Genomic DNA, 20,656 nt, shown 5'->3' with positions numbered 1-20,656 from the left:
TTGCACATGGCTGTTTTTCTCGTGTGGATGAACTCTAGATGACGGATGTTTGCCTGCTGTGAGTATGGTCAATAATGAGACGCACACTGTCATGATGTCAGTGGATGTTACATACGCACTGATGTGATATTGATAGGCATCAGTTATCACACCTGAGCCAATGTGACAGCTCATCTTAACCTGAGAGAGGTGTGTGTCTGTCACACACATTCACCTTGACCAGAGAGGGGTGTTTTTTTGACTATCCAGGGAAGGAGAGATAATAATACATTTAGAATTTCAGAAAATTTGTTTTACAATGAGTCCTAACTAGGTGGTTTCATGGTTTGGCAACAATCGATAGAAGATCGAGCTATGCTGCACAAATTAGCCCTGAGAAGTCAAATAGCCATGTCAATTTTGTCTGTCTCTAGATCTCTATTTTGGGGCATTGTGCTGGTCATCACCACCCTCAATGATCCAAAGTCACTAGACAATAGAACTAGACAGTAGAACTAGACAATGTTGGATCATTAAAGGTAGGGAAGGTAATTTTTAGAAAGGCTAACAATAGCAAGTTAGCTTTGAAAGCATAAGAAGCCCTCCTTTCAGAGCGTCTACAAAGCCAGGCCTCCTTCAAAACACATGAACGCGTTCAGCAAGGGAGCAAACAAAATCATCATGACTACCTCACGTTTCAAAGCTCATAACATTAAAATAATAATAAACATAAACAACTTAAAGAGCACAGGTTTTCATCTCTTCCAGATTACCATAGTTATGGCGTAAGCTCATTGTTTTGGTTCAGGAGGAACTATGGCTGCGGTTTCTGTTGCGGTGCTCTGTGACTGATGTCTGTCTGACTCATAGAATGAAACGCACTGATGACGTGAGATGTTTGCGTTAGCAGGTGCGCAGAGACATGAAAGTACATACGCTGTCAGGCAGGTAGAACATTGTATCATTGCATTCAGACCTAATACAATGATTGGACAAACATTGTATGCTCTTAGGCCTTCCACAGACGAGATATACACATAAATACATTTAGACCACTTAACATAGAGATTGCTTTTAGGATGTGAAGAGATTTTTAACCAGCATAACAGAAATGTATCTGGAACAAACCCTACCCTGCTTTTAAGTCATGCTAACAAATGTCTAAATGTCATTGCACAGAAATCATGCTAAACTTGTTCTTAAACTCATTTCTTTCTTTCAGCTTGAGGTGTCAATATCCTTAAGTGTTGAGTTTTTATTGTCCTTTTGTTTATTAGTTGACTCCACCTGTGGCAGAATTTTGCATAAATATGATACTCTTCTATCTGCAGCAATCACAATCATTGGCCTCTAATCTTCAGTAGAAGGCAGTTTAGCACACACTTGTCCGTTTCCTCAACCAGCTCTAAACAGAAACTCCCACAGAGTAACCAGTGTCATATCGTGTCAGTCGAGCTGTCAGATGTTACAGTTTTGTTTGATATGATTTGTCGGACAGTTATATTAAATCCGGCATGTCGTGTCTCAACATGTCAGTTCCAAATAACGCATCAGCGGACGGACACTAGACAGGCTAATATACTCAACATCAAACCCCTCATATGGTTATAATCCATTCATGAAGTCAAATGTCCTGACCGGACATCAGTTGCGCCTTTTGATCCTATTACTGAATCCTATTTATCTGTGGCAGCATGTCATCTCTGTCGTGGATTATGAAGCAATTGTGCTAGCGGTGTCAGTTAGGTAGTTAGTGCTGCTGATGCGGTCTCATTTCCTGTTACAGTGGTCAAAATCTGCTACTATTTCTAATTGCAGTATTAGTTTTATACGTGCCTATTAAGTAGTAAAAGCCGATGTTGCGGATTTTTTGCTAACCTTCTTGTTCTGAGTGTTTTGTAGCATGTTGGTATGTGGTTACTGTTGTGTTGGAAGGTAGTTGCTTACTCAAGTTAGCACACCCCAAGGTCCTGGGTGTGTTCCATTCTGTAGTGGTCATCTCTGTGCACTATTTCTTTCAATGACTTTACTGAGTTCCTGAGGGTTGAAATGCATGCCATGTATCATTGTATGTATCAGTGTATCATTATTATTTTCCCTTTCCGGTGCCCGGCGAAGACATGCCTTGTGCTGTTTGGCTCACAGTATCTATGATATATTCTGGTCACTAGATATTAGGCTACAGATCTTGTCCAAGAGTGTCAACTCCTGCCCTTGGAGGTCCGCCTTCCTGGAGATTTTAACTCCGACCCGAATTAAACATGCCTGAACCAGCTAGTCAATATCTTTAGGGTTACTCAAAACATCCAGGAAGGTTTATTGGAGATCTTTGGATTTAGACTCTGAAACGTGGCTCTCCAGGAGCAAGCTAATCAAGGTCTTCAGGGTTACTTGAAACTTCAAGGTAGGTGTATTGGAGAAGGTTGTACTGTAGATAGACTCTGATGGCTCTCTGGGAGCAAGATTGGGCACCCCAGATCTTACTCCTTCAAAATAAGTCTATGGGATTTCCCCCAAAAGTTAAATACTTGGGATTAGTAATTTGATCACATCCTTCTCAGTATTGCAAGCAACCTGCTGCTATGTCTTGTCTTCTAGTTCACTTTATTTTCTTCATCTTTTCACCTTGACATTCTTCATTATGTAAATTAATGTCCAAATCTTCTGATATAATTACATAGTCAGTAATTGGTTCATTGTCTTTCCCAGGTGCAAGAGTGGTTGTGTCTGAACTGTCAAATGCAGAGGGCATTGGGGATGGATATGGAGACGCCACGGTCGAAAAGCCAGCAACAGATCCACTCACCGTCCCAGCCCAGCAAACCTCTACCCCAGCCTGTATCCCAGCCCACGGCACCCCCACAGACCCAACCCCAACCTCAATCTCAACCCCAATCCCAACCTCAACACCAACCTCAACCCCAACACCAACCTCAACCCCAACACCAACCTCAACCCCAACCTCAACCCCAATCCCAACCTCAACACCAACCTCAACCCCAACACCAACCTCAACCCCAACACCAACCTCAACCCCAACCTCAAACCCAACACCAACCTCAGTCCCAGCCTCCCTCAGGAGCTAAGAAGTTGACCTTTCCTCAAGCTACCCCTCAAAGCAAACCTCCTGCTCCTGGCGCTGTTCCTCTACCAGGCATGGCCAAAGCCCCATCCCAGCCTGACCTCTCCCGGTCAGGACCCGGATTCCAGCCTCAGGCCCCGCGACAGGACCAGACTCGCAGCGCCGGAAGTTCCCCATCCCGCCAACCTCCTCCTCCAGAACAGCCCTTCGGGAAACTCTTCGGTTTCGGTGCTTCGCTTTTGAACCAGGCCAGTAGTTTGATATCAGTGGATCCGGTGCAAACCACACCGCCGGCCCAACAACCTTCCTCCCCCAAGCCCCCACAGAAGCAGCCGGGACCCCCCGGGCCTGGGCCTGGTCCAGGTCCTGCAGCAGGTGTTAAACCTGCAGCCCAGCCAGTTCCATCACGGCAGGAAGTTTCTCCAAAGCCCAAAGTGTCCTGTCCACTGTGTAAGACTGAGCTAAACATTGGAGATCCAGCCAAGACCCCGAACTACAACCTCTGCACCCAGTGCCACACCCAAGTCTGCAACATGTGCGGCTTCAACCCCACGCCTCACCTGACCGAGGTAAGATTAGCTTTTTTTTGTTATCTTGGTGATTCTGTACTTTTGTAAGGTTTTTAATTTGAGGTCCTTGGTATCAACTTACAGCATCCAAGTATTTAATGACGTTGTTGCATCATCTCAGTTTCATTTGTTTTCTCAATAATTGTTGTTAGACAGGTGTCCAGAGTTGTTCTTTGGCAGATTTTTGTCTGACCGGTTATAGTATTATTTAAGTCCACAATAACACTCCTATGAATAACCAAGATAACTCTTTACCTTAGGCTAAATTTCAGCACATAGTGAACATTCTGAGGGATGTAGGAACTTAATGTTGAATGGTTTTTGGAAAATGTATATGACAGCTTTGTGGTGGTTTTATCGTGGTCAGACTAGTCTTTAGTTCCTGCTGCTGTAATAGGTTTTTCTTTTTTGAGACTAATCGATTTACAGATATTGTGTGACCAAGGGTTAGTTTAGAAAATTATATGGAGGCGTATAATGATACGGTTCTCAGTTTTCAAAGATCATTGATTGCATAATATGATATTGCACATAGTATCATATTAATATATGGTAATATGTTATTTAAAGGGGTAGCTTTTATCTGTAACATTGCATATTGATTTTATTACAAAAAAGGTCTAACTATATATAATATTTTATATATAGTTTTCAGATACGTTACTTTTAGAACTATTTCTTAATAAAGACATTACATCCAAACTTATATTCTCAACAGTACCAAAATGTTGCTATTATGGCACTGCTATATTTTATGGCTAACATGGCACTGCCATATTAATGAGAACATCTCAGACACTTTGATATGTTCACTTAAGGTCAATACAGAGCAGTCTCTTCATCGTAATCTGTTCTTGGGAAAAGTGAGCCTTAATGGCAGTTTCAAAATATATTTGAAAAGTAGCCAGATTCAGAAACATTTCTTGACCTTTAAGCTACCAAAGAACTGTTGAAGTGAGTCGATAGAGACAAAAACGTTTTATTTTTTATGCAAGCCTTCTTGATTGAATGGGAATCAATAGATTATCACAAATGGCATTTTGGAGATTCTGGTCAGAGTATATGATTTATTCACATTTCAAGGATTTCAGATATATGCATTGTATTTTTTTAATCAAATAATGAAATTATAAGTTTATATTTTTGAGCTGTACCTCCACTGAGGTTTACTGATCTAATTTCCTCAGATGCTGATTGTTGCAAAGGTTGTTTGCAACAACGAAAATTGAAGGCAGATATTTTTCAATACATTATTGATATCTTTATGAGGATATGCATCATATTGAGAGAGTCCTTCCAGATCTTCATCTGTTTTCTTTTCTCTTTCAGTCCGTGAGGAGCGACCTTAGTCAGAGTATTTCTGAAAACTCTTTCACATTTGTTTCACCTGTCCTGATATCTTTGAAGTCGTTCATTACTGTCGAGCTAAAAGCCATCAAATGGCTCACTGCCCCTCAGGTCAACAGACCGTGAGCGCACAGACGGTTTCATTTCCTTCCAATAAAGTAACGATCCTCATGCAAATTGTTCTCATTGATCGCTTTTAGGCTACTTAATTCAGAGGCCAGCTAAGTTGACCCTGCCCTGTTAGCTGTGCTGGAAAGTTCTGTCGTGACAGAAAGAAAACCATGGAGAGTTTTTCACCTAGACAGCATAAGGATAAATATGCAAATCAGGCCTGATTGAATGATGGCAGTAATAACAAGCTTTCAGGGAAGTGTTGCATTGTTTTATGAGCTCACTCAGTCCTTACATAGTCACAGCTGTGAAGTCATTGCTAATCTTAAGAGAATGCCACCGGTTGTCTTTCTCATGATTTTAAGAGGAAATAAATGGTTACATTTAACATGAAAGGGCATGTGGAACCTATTTTACTTTACAGTTTGGATTTACTGTTGACTTTAAATGAGGTTGGCAGCAGTTTCTTGTTGCTTGTCTTAGTTTGTGTCTCATCTGACCTTTTCGGCTGACTAGTTTGACCCCTTGTGGCATTGATGCTCGTGTTAAGGCTAATATTAGAGGTGTACCTGATGTTACTCTGTCCTTTTATGTTCTGCGTTCTTGTATTCAAGGATCTGTGGAGCTATATCTTTCCATGCTGAAAAACACTGCTTAAACCAGCCTTTTCTAGGTCTCTTAGCCTGGCCAAGCTTGTATTTAGGTGGTCTAGTTGATCAAACTGCTTGTTTTACAGCTTAAACATGCCTGAAACTTCTCAAAAAACATTTTCAAATATTTTTTTTGAAGTTTTTGTCTTGTTTAACATTACAAATATTTTTTTTCTTTCTTAATCAAGATACATTTAATTGAAGGAAATTCTTTTCCTCTGATTTTATTTTTAAAAAAGTAAAAGTGAATTTATGCTTAAAACAAGAAAACATATCTGCCAATGGGTAAGAAAAATAATATTTTCGCTTTGAATCTGAATTTTTCTTACACCACTGACAGTTTTTTTAAAGCATTTTTCAGAAAACAAGACTTAATCTTTGTCATTTTGCTCAAGTAAGTTTTTTTTTTTTTAGATGTTCGTAGATATTTTTATTGGAAAACAAGACCAAATTACTGAAGAAAATATTTTTCGTTTCAGTACAACTAACCATTTTAGGCTTGTTTAAGAGTACACACACACACACACACACACACACACACACACACACACACACACACACACACACACACACACACACACACACACACACACACACACACACAGAATCTAGACTGATGCTCTAACATGTATAAAGTGAATTCCTCTAGTCTGAAACATAGTGAGCTGCCTACACAGACAACAGAATAAATCATTGTTTAAATCAATATTTTCGTCTAGTTCTTTAGCAAAAACATCTGAACATCCCTAAAACAAGATCAATTGACTTGAGAAACAAAACTGCATTAGATAAGACTTGTTTAGTACTTGGAAAAGGGACAAAAATACTGAAATCGAAGGCATTTAAATGCCATCCAAGATGGCAGATGTAGATACTATAAAAAGCTAATTTAAAGTTAGAATACACAAATATCAGGTGAAACAGTCCATTTAAAGTTTTGTATGATCTAATGAGCTAATAATTTAGCTCAGTACGACTGCATTAGTTTATAATTCAACCTTTTTCTACTAGTTAAGGATCTTTTTGTACTGTAGAGAGTAACAAATAAACAGCGATTTTTGAAATATCTCTTCAAACGCGTGCGGTGAAGCCTCTAGAGTCCCCTCGCAAAACCCTCGTCATATTTGCCACATATTTATTTATATCAGCAAGCTAAAAACTAGGTCTGAATAATATAGGAACAGCATGTGGCCTAGATGGCAGGAACACAATTAGGTTGACAGACACTTACTGAAACTGCAACACAACAAATATACCCTAAATAAAACACCATCATTTGGCATATAACTTATTTTAAAGCGTGATAAACTGACATAAAATCTGCTACACTTATCTTTGTCATGATTCAGATTTGTGTAGTACTGCAGAAAATTTATTTTTACTGAGATGATGTCACCTCGCTGAATTAAACATGCATGATGAGCTCATGTGGCAACATTGTAGCCAGCCTTTAAAAGATTTATTGTTCCGTGTTGCATACTTTCACATACACACACAAAAAACAAAGCAGTGTAAACTTTGCAGTATGAAGTAAGAACGTGGAACACGGCAACAATTACTCAAATGAGTCATTGAATCATCTTTTGAACAAATTTACAGTATTTGCTAAAATAACTCTTATGGGCTCTCCATGCCAGATAAATATAATCCTCTTTTAAAGTGCCAATTGGCTGATTTTCTTTTTGCGATCTGGTGGGTTTGAGCTTAGATTGAGTGTGCAGTTTCGCAGGCGTCTTCAGAGCAAAACAACTGCATGGGGAAAAGGTGGTGTGTATTTTTAAATCACAGACCTAGTTATTCATAATGCATAATTTACCCTCACTCTGTAGACCCTGCTTCATATTCATTTGGTTGAGATGCCGTTTTAAGATGTGTGACTGTGCGCGTATGCGTGTTTGTTTGGATGTGCTATCATGTGGAGACGAGAGAAAGAAAGCAGACATATACTTGTTCCATGAATCGTGAAATTCCACTGCAGTTTGTAAATAAGATGGAGCGCTTTTTTTTGGACGGTGTTCTGTATTCTGTCAGAAATAAAAGGTTGAATCAATGTTACAAAGCCTGCCAAGAACATGTCATGTTTCACTTCCAGAAGGTGATTTACCAAAAATACCAAAAGGAAATAAATAAAATGTAATACTTTATGTAATACTGTAAGCCTTTTTTTTTTCTCTGAACCATTATTTTCATGGCAATTAAGTATATTATTCCCCCAATCACAATTATTGTAATGTGGAAAAATAGCTAATTATTAAAATTAAAATATTTGCATACATGTATGATAAACATTGAAAATATTGAATATAACATTAAACAATATTACATATGAAAAATGATTGTATTAGAGTAAGTTTTTAAAGATGTTCATGAAAATTTCACATTGCAAAAAATAATCTTTAAATGGGTCGTGGCATGAAGAAATCTAATTTGTCTTGACATATAAGAGGTCTTTGAACAATTCAAACATCCTGCAAATTTCATAGCTAAAATGTCCTCATTACAAACAATGCATTTATTTAAACAAGCTCTAAAAACGGCTAGTTTTGGCATCGGTGACGTCACACTTGCCAATATTTGCATATGACTGCCTCCAGAGCAAGTTTTACATCATCACACCATAGGCCCCGCCCTCTGGCATTCAGCCGCTGAACAGCTGACATTATAATCATTATAACCCATTATAATCAGTGACGCTGTCTACACTGGATACAGTATATAGATGTGTGTTCAGTTTCTGGCGTACTCCACACACTTGAGTCTGCCGACAACAGCACAAATGGAAGAGTGAAGGGATGTCAGAAACAAGTGGATGGTTTATTTGAATGGCGTCCCGGGTCGCGTCGGAGTAATGGAGAGTTCGCAAATAAACTTTTGACGAAAAATGAAGCAGCAACTGTATTGGACACAAACCACAAGTAAATGATGTCATAATGCTTTGTCTGTAAATGGCAGTTTAATATGTACAGTATAATGGCCGCATACTGACAAGCCTTAAAGGAGCCGCCCCTTAAAAACAGATCATTTCAGACGGAGGGTCAGAAGAAGGTTGAAAATAATAGTTTTCCAAATATATTTGTTGTTGTTTGTGCATGTGTGCGTGTGTGTGCGTGCGTACGTGTGTGTGTGTGTGTGTGTATGTGTGCAAAAAACTTTAACATTATAGCCCAAGTGAATCTCAAGGAACATTAAAATAAAATAAAAAAATCCATGTCATGACCTTTTTTAATCTTCATGTAGAGAATGAAGCTTATTTTATGCAAATTATTCTTTATTTTATTCTTTATTTTGAAGTGAAACGTGACATGTTTTTGTGACCCAAAAGCTCAATTTCCATATTTGTTCCTGTCTCTTATTGATTTGATAGCCTGTTGGCAGTGTCCTTTATTTCTTCTAGAGCTGTGTGTGTGTGCGTGTGTGTGTGCGTGTGTGTGTGTGTGTGTGTGTGTGTGTGTGTGTGTGTGTGTGTGTGTGTGTGTGTGTGTGTGTGTGTGTGTGTGTGTGTGTGTGTGTGTGTGTGTGTGTGTGTGTGTGTGTGTGTGTGTGTGTGTGTGTGTGTGTGTGTGTGTGTGTGTGTGTGTGTGTGTGTGTGTGTGTGTGTGTGTGTGTGTGTGTGTGTGAGAGAGAGAGATCGTTTCTCATCAGCGTTTGCTTGTGATAGCAATGTTTCGCTTCACTTTTGTTCTGAAATTCTCATTCCAGACCTTTCCTTCAAACATGACGCTAACATCTCTCCATTATTACCAATTCCAGCCTGTAGTGCTTTACTTCAGGAATTTTGTGGTCTGAAACATTAAGTGGCTTTTCAATGTGCTCTGCGGAGACCGTCTGTGCCGGCAGTATGAGATCACTCGATTATTCGGAGAAACCATGAGTCAGTCTGAGCTTTTAGCTGCTCATATATTCACACGACACTGATCTGAACAGCTGCATATAAGCGCTCCGGATGCTGCACTGCAACAATGATGGTTATAGTAGCTCTAAGAGACAATGCAGTGAAGGATTGTGTCTACTTCCAGTTTAAATAAGATGTGCTGGTGGGTGGGTGTTGTAGTAGTAGTAGTAGTAATGATAAAAATGAATCCAGGCATCTCCCATCATGGCTAGTTGTTGTGATTCATCAGCTTGATGTGAGCTTGAGTTCTTACTCGTGATGAAGGAGGGAGGAAAGTGAAGCTCATGTCTTTTTGGGAGGATGTTATCATTCATTTTACACTGTGTTCAGTGTTTGAAGTGGGGAAAATGGTGTCTGAGATTATTGTGTTTGCATATATAATGTTCACTATAATATATATATATATATATATATGGTTTTGGTTATATCATTTTGTTTTGAGTCTTAAAAGAAGGACTACCGGTATATACATTAAAATTAAAATCTTAGCACATCAAATTTAAGATAAATAACATTTGTGACTCTGTATTTTCATATTTCCATAGATCTGATGTACATTTCAGCATTAGCTTTCTGCAAATCCTCATGCTCATATGAATACCAAAAGGGAATGTGATCTATATCCACATAAAGTTAAAGCTCTTTCTCTTAGTAAATCTTCAAGAAGCTTATGAAAGGTTTGGATTTAGATCTTTGTATTACATTGAGTGGCTGGACTTGTACATGCTGTGTATGTTAATAAGGTTTTGTTAGAAGCCTTTATTGAGAGAGTTGTCATTCAGAAGTGTTTCATATTAATAACATATGCGAGTCGAATTTCATGCATCATGACAAATAAAATTATATATATATACACAATTGCATTTGATAATGATTCAAATTATATATATATATATATATATTCAAATTATATATATACATATATAATTTGAATATATATATATATATATATATATATATAAATATAAATAAAAAAAATAAAAAAAAATTTAATGAAAATGTTATGAAATTTAAGTGTGAAATGTTTAATAGTTATGTAAATAATGACACGCAATTGCAAAAATTCTTAATGCACCAAAAATATTTTCTTCTTATGCAAAATATTATTTCTATATTTTTCTTAGACATGCAGAGAAATATGGCCCAGGCATGCTGTTATAAAAAAATAGTGTAAGAAAACATTGAGCTGTGTTATTGTGTATGTTCATATATCTGATTACACCATCCTAAAGACCTTCATCCTCTATATGTATGTGTGTGTATGTCAAAGTATGAGTGAGCTACTGAGTAAAAAAAAAAAGTATGGCCTATCAATAATTCAGAAAGGGAGAGCACATTATAAATAGTGCATGATGAGAGGCAGAGAGAAAGTTTGAATCCATGTGTCAAACAAGGTCTCTGAGAGAGTTTTTGTGTGTGTGCGTGCGTGTGTGTGTGTGTGTGTGTGTGCGTGCGTGCGTGCGTGCGTGCGTGCGTGCGTGCGTGTGCTCGTCCAGGGGATATGATGTTTCACCTTTGTCAGGGATTTTCATTTAAAACACATGGCCAGTGTCATCAGATTAGATGTGTTGCTTTTTTTAAGCATGTCACATTAGTGGAATGTATATGATATATGGCAGTAAGAGTCAAGGTGACATTGTTTGCAGAAGATAATGGCTGCTGTTTAGAAAACAAATGTATTTTAAAAACTAGATATATTTAGTCTTTCTAAAAAAAAAAATCCAGCACAAGAAGCCATTCAGCAAAATAGATTTATATGTTTTCCCAGTGGCTTTAAGTGAGATGTCAGTGTGCAAATATGAGCTTGTAGTCTTGAGATCATTTTACAGATAGACAGGCAGTGAAGATGTCGTCCGACATTGAACTAACCAACTAAGAATTGCACCAGAAAAATATTATTCTATAATATGTTCAGAGCTAAATTCATAGTGAAACGGTCAGAAAGATAGATTTCAGATATTATAAGTAGTAATTTAGCAGATGCATTTAAATAATTTAAAGCTTCTTACGTTAGCTTATTATATTGACAATCCCCTGGTTACGTTGTTCGAGCGCATACGGCCGGGCGATAGCGTATGGATCAACATTTGTGCGTTCAAACCTGCAACCTTTTGATCACCATTTTGACCATTAAGTTAAAGATGTGAACCTTCTGTCTTCCATTATTCCCAGAACAGCAGTCCTGCCCCCCATTGGTTAAACCAGCATTTGACATGTCGGACTGCTAGTAAGTCGCTCTACAATAAACTTGGCTAGGACTCATCTGAGAAAGTATTTTAACATCAAAAAGTGACATGCTTGACCTTTAAATAAAGTGTAGATCAATAAAATATCCCCAAACACCTTCTTCTGCACCTCTCATCTGCTGTGTTTCCGCAGTAAATCTCCCTCAGAAGAGCTTAGCTGGTGTGTGAAACTCCGACAGACAGCTCGTCATGTGCAGCGCATATTAATGAGTCGGGTTGAATTTAATCCTAATCCAAAGCAACTGGACTTGTTGTACTTGAGTGGCGGAATCCCCATCATTAAAACCCTGCAATGCTGTGACATCATGAGATGTGCAGTCATAATCTCTCGTAAAATATCCGCCGGAGATTTCACACCAATTTGCACCTCACAGAGTCGACTCCCTCAGGGAATCGTGACTCTCATGACGCCCCGGATATTTTGAGCGTAACATTCTCAAGAAGGACGCCTGGTTGCTGTGGTTGCTTCTCTCGTTCTGCGGTATCGCAGCGAAACACACAAAATGGCAGATGCTTTTAATCTAAAATGATTCTGATCACTCTAGTATATCTAAAGATGAATGGTATCTAACAGCTAGTGATAACAAAACCAGAGTGTCTTAAGTGCCCAGGTCAGCAAAATACACTTGAACTGGGTCATTTGCTTAAAAAAATACATTTGAATGTTTTCTAGATGTCTAAGGGAAACTCTTTTGTGCTTTAAAAGTGCAATTTAATGGAATTCCCTTGCTCTTTTCACTGGCTCTTTTCTCATTACAATTGTAATTTTGTTCTACATGACTATTTTTTCCACTCTCTTTGTGACCCTTATTAAACAGGCTGTTTTTGTTGCTTTACCCTTAAAGAATTCTTTATGTAAATTACATCTTTAGACAAACTCTTATAATACCATATACAATCCTCCCTGTGTCATGTTGATGAAAAAAAGCACCGATGTAGGTGGTCATGTGACATCCTCATAACCATGAAGGTTTTTTAAATAGGGAGCTTTGCTTTGCTTTGTAATAAGTCATCAATATGGTCCAATATTGATTTTGAGTAGTTAAAAAACTAAATTTTAATCACTTAGGTGCAAAAAAAACTTTGACTAGCATATTGTCTAAGGTTGGTCCTTTAAGTTAATTGCTGCAATATTGTAAGGCTCCCTGTGAACATGAGTCTGCAACACCGGAGGCCAAATCTGTAGAGAGGCGTAGCTGAAGTCTCTCACACCCTTGCTGTTTTACATATACAGGCCTATTTACGTCATTTCTGACCCTTAACCAGTAAAAAAAAACAAAAAAAAAAACTTAATTTCCCCTGCAGGGTTGGGCCTGTGTTAACATCTACTGTAGATGGTCAAATGAGGGAGAGTTGTGTGTGTGTGTGTGCATTGGCCTGTTTCTATGAATTGCTCAGATTCAAGCATTCAAACATGCATTAATAAAGCCATGTGCAAACATCAGCATCACTTTCATAGTGTCATGAAAATATCGCCGTGTAATTTGAGCAAAGGTAGTACAAGTGGTATTTTAGTGTGCTGTAAGTATAATAGCTTTTAGCTACATGACAGAGCTGCTAATTTGTTGCCTCTGGTCCCTCAAAACTGTCCTTTGGCATGACAGCAGACTCCGGGACAATGCATGCATGTATGTGTCTGTTTTTCAGCGTACTGTGCCATACTGGTCTATGGCGTCCTTACAACCCATGACGCTCTCATTTGGCACGGATCATTTGTTGCATTGCAGGAGAGCCAACTCGAACCAGATGGCCCCTGTGCGAGTGTAAGCCAGGCGAAATATCACAGGGTGCAACACCAGACATACGTAATACAGAATACAAATATACTCACAGACCTGCACATATTTATACACACCTGTTTGTAGCCGGAGAGATTTGTGTTGGTTTTCTGATTCCCTTTTGTAAGCAAAAGGATGAAAGCATGCAGCGTGATTGGGTCGGCCCTCGGGGCCTGCAAACTTGATAAGTGACCTCAGGGGATCCAATAGGATTAGCTGAGCACAACACAAGAGAAGAGAATTGAATTGAATGGTGATTTGTAGTGTCACTGCTCACATTGATTCGGCTTGTTGACTGGATGGCAGCTTGATAACTTCCTGCGTTCGGTTTATTTCAGTCAGTAGGAGCACTTTATAATCAGTTTTATGAATAAACAACAGTGGTTGGAAGGCAGGAATTTAATTAAATTCATCTTATTTTTCTTATTCAGATTTTCTGCAATGAATTCCTCTGAATTGCTCCGACTGTAAGTTCGCATCACCCTGGTTCCCTCAACAAAAACCCAATAGGATTTTTTCCATTGGCTTCGGATTATTGCAGAAAATAAGCTCTGTGACCAACAAAAGTTCATGATTCTGATGAGTTTACCCGTTCGGCTGATGAGGTTTAATGTCCCTGACAACCTCTGTAGTCCCATTTAGCCACTTGTTAGCGACTGCCTTTTTCAAGACAAGTAAAAGCTTTAATAAAATCACATTACTGATGTATTTTATGTTGTAGACTAAAATGTGAAAATATCTTGAGCTTGTGTTCACCAAAAACCAATTGACTTCGAGATTATGGAACCAGAAGTGCTAAAATGCTAACTCGTTTCCAGGTTTCGGCCTACAAATATGTCATCCCTGCAGCAGTCTATTTTCAGTCTTTATAAGACATAGAAATCTTCCTTTGACTTGCATTGTTAGAATGCTTATTGGTCAAAAGCTAACAATTTTACATACTTGATTGCAATTGGTTATTTCTTTGCATATATTTGCATATTTAATTATTGAATTGATGATCTTTTGTATCCCTTTAAAGCTCGCCAGATTTCCTCAGAATTGGACCACTTTTTAAATATTTTGGCTAGTTTCATTTTTATTACAGACAGAATATGATGAATATACTGTATTACTCTCAGCCAAGCTTACTCAAAAGTAAAGTGCAGAAAATTAAAAGAAAGTCTGCAGATTCTGTCTGGACCTCTTTATCACTTTCTATCCATTTTTCCTCTCCATCTATATATTTCCTAACTACCATTTCACGTCAAACTTTAAAACTATTATTTTTCTACATTGCAAGCAATATAAGTCAGTCGCATTATATTAGTTAGGTGATGTGTGACATTCTTTTCAATATTAAATTTTTTCCTGTCCCAGCTTAATATGCAGAGATAACTAAAAGTCACGATTTCACAAGAACTGTTGGTCAGTTAAGCATTATATAATATATAAGAGTGTGGCTGTTGGATTTGATTTATAATATTTAAATCAAGTGTGGCTGTTGGATTTGACATTGATCCATTTGCAAAGTTTAATTAAATGTAATCATAATCAACATTTATACAGGCATATGTTCTAATAGTGAGCAAATCCGTTAGATAGGTGCAACGGATTACATGTATTAATCAAAATAATAAACAGATGACTGTTAAAGGCCAAAACATGGAAATGCATAAACCCACAATGAGTGATCAGAATTTGTAGTGACACTAACAATATGTTGCATCTGACAGGTGGGCGGTTGCATAATGAGAACGAGGTGTGAGCGGAAACCATGGAAGCCTCGCAATAATACTGGGGTGATTGTGTGTTGAGATTTCAGAATAGCTAGAAAATAATTAATAAAAAAAGTGACATTTGCATATTTTTTTACTCACGTTTTGGCATCTTGAGATTATTTTAGCTGATTAACCAACAGATTCTCTTCGCCGTCTCTGTCAAAATGGTTTTTCATTTTCTATTTTGTGTGCTGCACTCTTCCTAATTGTAGAGAAAATATCCTTCTGCCCCAGTGTCTGGCTCTCTCTCTCTCTGTCATTCTCTTTCTGCTGGGAGGGAGGCTTGTTTGTTGACATGTTGATTGAATTGGTAACAACTCTTGGCAGAGCGGGTCGAGATGATGTTTCGGCACTGCACTGTCCCCGCACCTGTGTGTCTGCTCTTTCAGTGCTACTCGTGGCCGGCTGGTGGTGTGTGTGTGAGTGTGTCAGTGTGTGGGTGTGTTTGCCCCAGGGTCGAAAATTAACTTTTTGCCAGAGCTTCCAACAGCAGATGAGTGGACACAATTTTCAGGCCATTACACACTGGATTTTTATCTGTATGAAATTGGATCTATTTTTGTTCTCTTTCTCTTTCTCGTCCACTTTCTTTTGTGCACTTAATAGTTTCATTGTTTTGAGCATGCCATTTAATTTTTAAATTATGTAATTACATTAGAGTTCAAAAAGTTGAGGTCAGTGAGTTTCTTTTTTTTTTTTATGTTTGAAAGATATCTCTTATTTGATCAAAAATACAGTAGAAACAGTAATATTGTTAAATATTATTACAATAACCATTTTGTATTTGATTTAAAATTGATTCCTGTGATGGCAAAGCATCATTACTCCAGGCTTCAGTGTCACATGATCCTTCAGAAATCATTCTAATATGCTGATTTGCTGCTCAAGAAACAATCTTTGATGAATTGACAGTTCAGCATCTATTTAAAATAAAAATATTTTTTTACATTATACATGTACTGTTCCTTTTGGTCAATTTAATGCATCCTTTCTAAATAAAAGTATGAAGAAGTATACATTTAAAAAAATATATTGTTAGAACCAACAGGACTATCGCCTAAATGAAGATTTTCTGTGTTTGGCTATACACTTTAGACTTTATTTAGACTTTATTACTTTGCGTTTTGAAAAATATTTTTTATGTTTACTATATATACATTGAATTACATCCTACAGGACCACCACTTAAATTCATAGAAATATATTTTTATCCATATGAAATTGCAGTTATTTAGCTAGTTTTTATCTCTTTAAATTTGTGACAAAAAGTGCAGGTCATTGTGTCACTTGTCTGAAGAACGTGAAGACCTGTGATTTAGTTCCTCATTTTCATTTTGGTGGCTTTATGTGAGACATTTTCTGTATTCTGTACATGTAGTTCTGGAATAAAAATATTTTAGGCTGGAATTAACTAGGCCCTATACATGACTTTTAAAATCTGAACAGTTTTTACAACTGTAGGCATTATACACTTGCCGAATTTGTAAATGGTTACAGAGGAAAACTTTTTTAAATGCATACACATAGGCCTATTAACTAGCCTAATTAAATAGCTTGATTTAGGACAGCCGTAGATCAGTAAAACAACAGGGAGTCTATTAGAGGCAGCACTGGTTTATCGTATCTTTACATCACATCACTGTTAGCAAATCATGATAACACGTTTCATCAAGCTCTGTTGTTCCCATTTCCCATTGAAGGAGCATGATGTGTGGGTTAGCGCTAAGACTGCTTCTAAACCTCCGCAATCCTGGTTTATCCTCACTGCGATTCTGTCAGATCCACAGCAACCATGCTTTCCTCCGCGATGCCCACAGAACAACACGTACACACACACAAACATAGATGAATGTTGCCGTGACGATGCTTTCAGCTGTTTTTCAAGAACTGAGGTTTTTGTATAAGCCACAGATATATATAAAAAATACACATACACTTACGATCGAAAGTTTTGAATAATTCGGATGAATTGATCAAATTAGAGAAGTACTGGTCGACCGGCTTTCGATTGGAACTGGACTGATTTTGCTTCAAACACATGATCGGCGATCGGATTATTTTTTTTAGTTATTTCGTATTCACTCGTACAAATTCGCACAAATTGGTCGTGAGATAGCGTTAGAATATCCTGTTTGTACGGAGCCATGACATGCAGGAAAAAAATAGTTTGCTAAATCGTGCGAACGATTTACTAATTTGTTCCCTCAATTTATAAATCGTGAGCACGATACGGTAACTCAAGAGAACGAAATAGTAAATCGTGCGTAGGCTACGATTTATAAGGAACGAAATAGTAAATCGCGTGTAGGCTACGATTTATACATTTAGGGAACGAAATAGTAAATCGTGCGTACGATTTATACATTTAGGGAATGAAATAGTAAATCGTGCATACGATTTATAAGGAACGAAATAGTAAATCGCGCGTACGATTTATAAATTTAGGGAACAAAATAGTAAATCGTGCGCACGATTTAGTAAATCAAGAGAACGAATTAGTACATTGTGCGCACGATTTAGCCTACATTTTCCCGCATGTCATGTGTGGGGCTCCTCCGTATGTTTGACTCTGAAATATGTCCGATTTCTAAAATAACTTTGGTTGCAAATGCCATTTCATGCTAACTCTGAGATTCCCTTATTTATTCATGTGCACACAGAGATTGGTTTAGCACGTACACCACTCGCACATTCATACATGACGGCATCCTTACTGACCATCGGGTTTTTGCTGTGTAATCTCATTTGCAGTTACATTTCTCTATATCCGCCTGTTCAGTCACTGTGGCGACTCAATTATTTGGAGCATTTCAGGCCTCCTGTCAGAAGCGCTGTGATTTCGTGGGCCGGTAGAGTAACAGCCTGTCTAAAAGGTTGTTTATTGGAGTAGCACTGCTTCATAAAATGTGATTAAGTGAGGCCAACTGAAAGGCAGAAGGCAATGAAGTAAATATACACTGGACATAAAGGGAAAATAACTTTGTACAGTGAAAAATAGATGTTGAGGTCACCGTAAAATCAAGTCTGGAATTTAATCGCTGCAAAACCAGGGGTTCTTGAAACTGATGGTATTTGGAGCTCAAGCCGAGTGATTGTGTCTGCCGGAGTCTTGCTGCGGACTGCAAATTTGTGAATGCGCTTTTGGCAAGAAAGAACCCCACCTCCGCTTTGTGATTAAAGAGCTTGATTTTGCAAGGCAGGCCGATAAAATATTGATAGGGAGGTTCAGCGGCGCTCGTCCCTAAATCGTTAACATTTAACGAGTTTATCACTGCTTTCGATATGAGATCCTTGATCAAGTCACCCAATTTCTCCCGAACGGAGGCGGGATGTGTCACTTCAGATTACCGTCTTTCTTTTTGTTCTTTCTGCGGAGTTATTCTGGGAATTATATGTCACTAGTGTAGTGGTAAGCAGTCCTGAAAGCTTAGAAATCCAAGTTTTAGGCCTGGTTTCACAGACAAGGCTAAGATTTAGCCAGGATTAGGCCTTGTCTGTGAAACCAGGGGCCGTGTTTTAATTAAAGACGAGTGTGCACTGTGTGAATTATGTTGCATGTCTCATTGTTGGATATTATCTGGTGAGATCTTGAATCAAAGTCATAATGGGCAACATCTAATTAACATAATATGTTGCATATCATATGGACAAACTCAGTATCTTACTTGTTGTATATATACACAAGGTTTTTGAAAGAAATTAATACTTTTATTTAGAAAAGACACATTAAATTGATCAAAAGTGACAGTAAAAAACATTTGTTACAAAATTGATTGCAAATAAATGCTTAACAGAATTTTTTTTCATTTTTATCATTAAGCAACGCAAGGGTTTATCATTTTGTCATTATTTTGATAATAATAAGAAATGTTTATTGAGCAGCAAATCAGCATATTAGAATAATTTCTGAAGGATCATGTGACACTGAAGACTGCAGTAATGATCACAGGAATACATTTTAAATATATATTATTGTAATAATATTTCACAGTATTACTGTTTTTACTGTATTTTTGATTGAATAAAAATCCAGCTTTGGTACATATGTGTGTATAAAATAAATAGGAACTGCTTTTATAAATATATAAATATACAAGAATCGTTTAACAATTTTGAATGCAACATTGATGCTTATTCATTATTGATTATTTAAAAACTTTATGTGTGTGAGAATTTTTTTCCCAGTGTGAGTTAAAAATAGACATTTCTTAATTAATTTATTAACATTAATGTATAATAAAAAACACGAGTTAACAAAGCTTAATAGTAGGCTATATTTGTAAATGTGTAACCAAAATCTTTACGATTCCCAAATTGTCTCTCGCACAGTAAAAGTCACTGTTCACCTGGTTTTAGTTTCGAGTTAAAATGACACAGGAATTATTTAAATTCCCTTTATTTTGAACGCCGTTAGCATGTTGTGCTAAAACTAGCAAACATGGCCTCTGAGGTTTTTGTGAGTTCTGAATCTGTGAGTGTTGGCAGAGGTCAAAAACCATTTATCTGCGGACTAGATTGCTGTTGTGTTATGCAGACGGCTCTATTCATCAGACTAATGCTTCTGAAGGGGTCGATGCCGGTCTCAGACTGGATACGTTTTACACAGATGAATCTGACCACAGAATTTCCTGCTCGTCCGGCCTCCTTCCTGTGTGCGATCGCCCTGATTGGCTGGCCTGCATTAATTGATTGATTTGATTGGTCTCCTCTCACAGGTGCTAAAAAAGATGTGACTCAGTGGACAGGAAGGTTCATAATTAAATGATGGCATTGTTCTTCTTTTATAGACTTAATCATGTGGGCCAGGGCACTTCAGTCTTTAAAAGTCAGCCTTTATGATCTAGCCAAGTTCATTTTTCTTTTTTTGTATCCAGACTCCTAGACTTGCCTATCTGTCTTTACACTGTGAACGAGCCACAAAAGCCCTTATTTTTTGACCATTAACTATTACTATATATTAAAGGGACCGTAAGCGATTTCTGAGAAATGCTGTTGATATTTGAAATCACCAAAACAAACACGCCCCTACCCAAAAGGATCACACCCATATCTTGATAGCTCCGCCCCCAAATTCACAAACACGCTATGCAACACAGGCACCTCCCCCCTAATGAGTGTATACCCTAACTGCCGATTGGCTACAAATGCGTTTTGGTGCTCGGTCTGATCTACTTCCAACAGCGTTTCTCAGAAATCGCTTACTGCACCTTTAAATTTGTGTTTAATAATACAGTAATTTTGT

General features: G+C 37.8%; 1 protein-coding gene across 1 annotated transcript in view; it reads left to right on the top strand.

The window, feature by feature from the left end:
* The window catches only part of bsnb (bassoon (presynaptic cytomatrix protein) b), an 83,928-nt gene that overhangs the window by 28,708 nt on the left and 34,564 nt on the right, over positions 1 to 20,656 (top strand). Inside the window, exon 3 of the mRNA XM_079598535.1 lies at positions 2,689 to 3,630. Within this exon, the coding sequence (XP_079454661.1) occupies positions 2,689 to 3,630 (942 nt within the window). The remainder of the gene's footprint in view (positions 1 to 2,688; positions 3,631 to 20,656) is intronic.

This window comes from Phoxinus phoxinus (assembly GCF_949152265.1).
Source record: "Phoxinus phoxinus genome assembly, chromosome: 22".
NCBI lineage: Eukaryota > Metazoa > Chordata > Actinopteri > Cypriniformes > Leuciscidae > Phoxinus > Phoxinus phoxinus.
The sequence above is the reverse complement of the archived record's forward strand: the minus strand, read 5'-3'. Positions and strand labels throughout refer to the sequence as shown.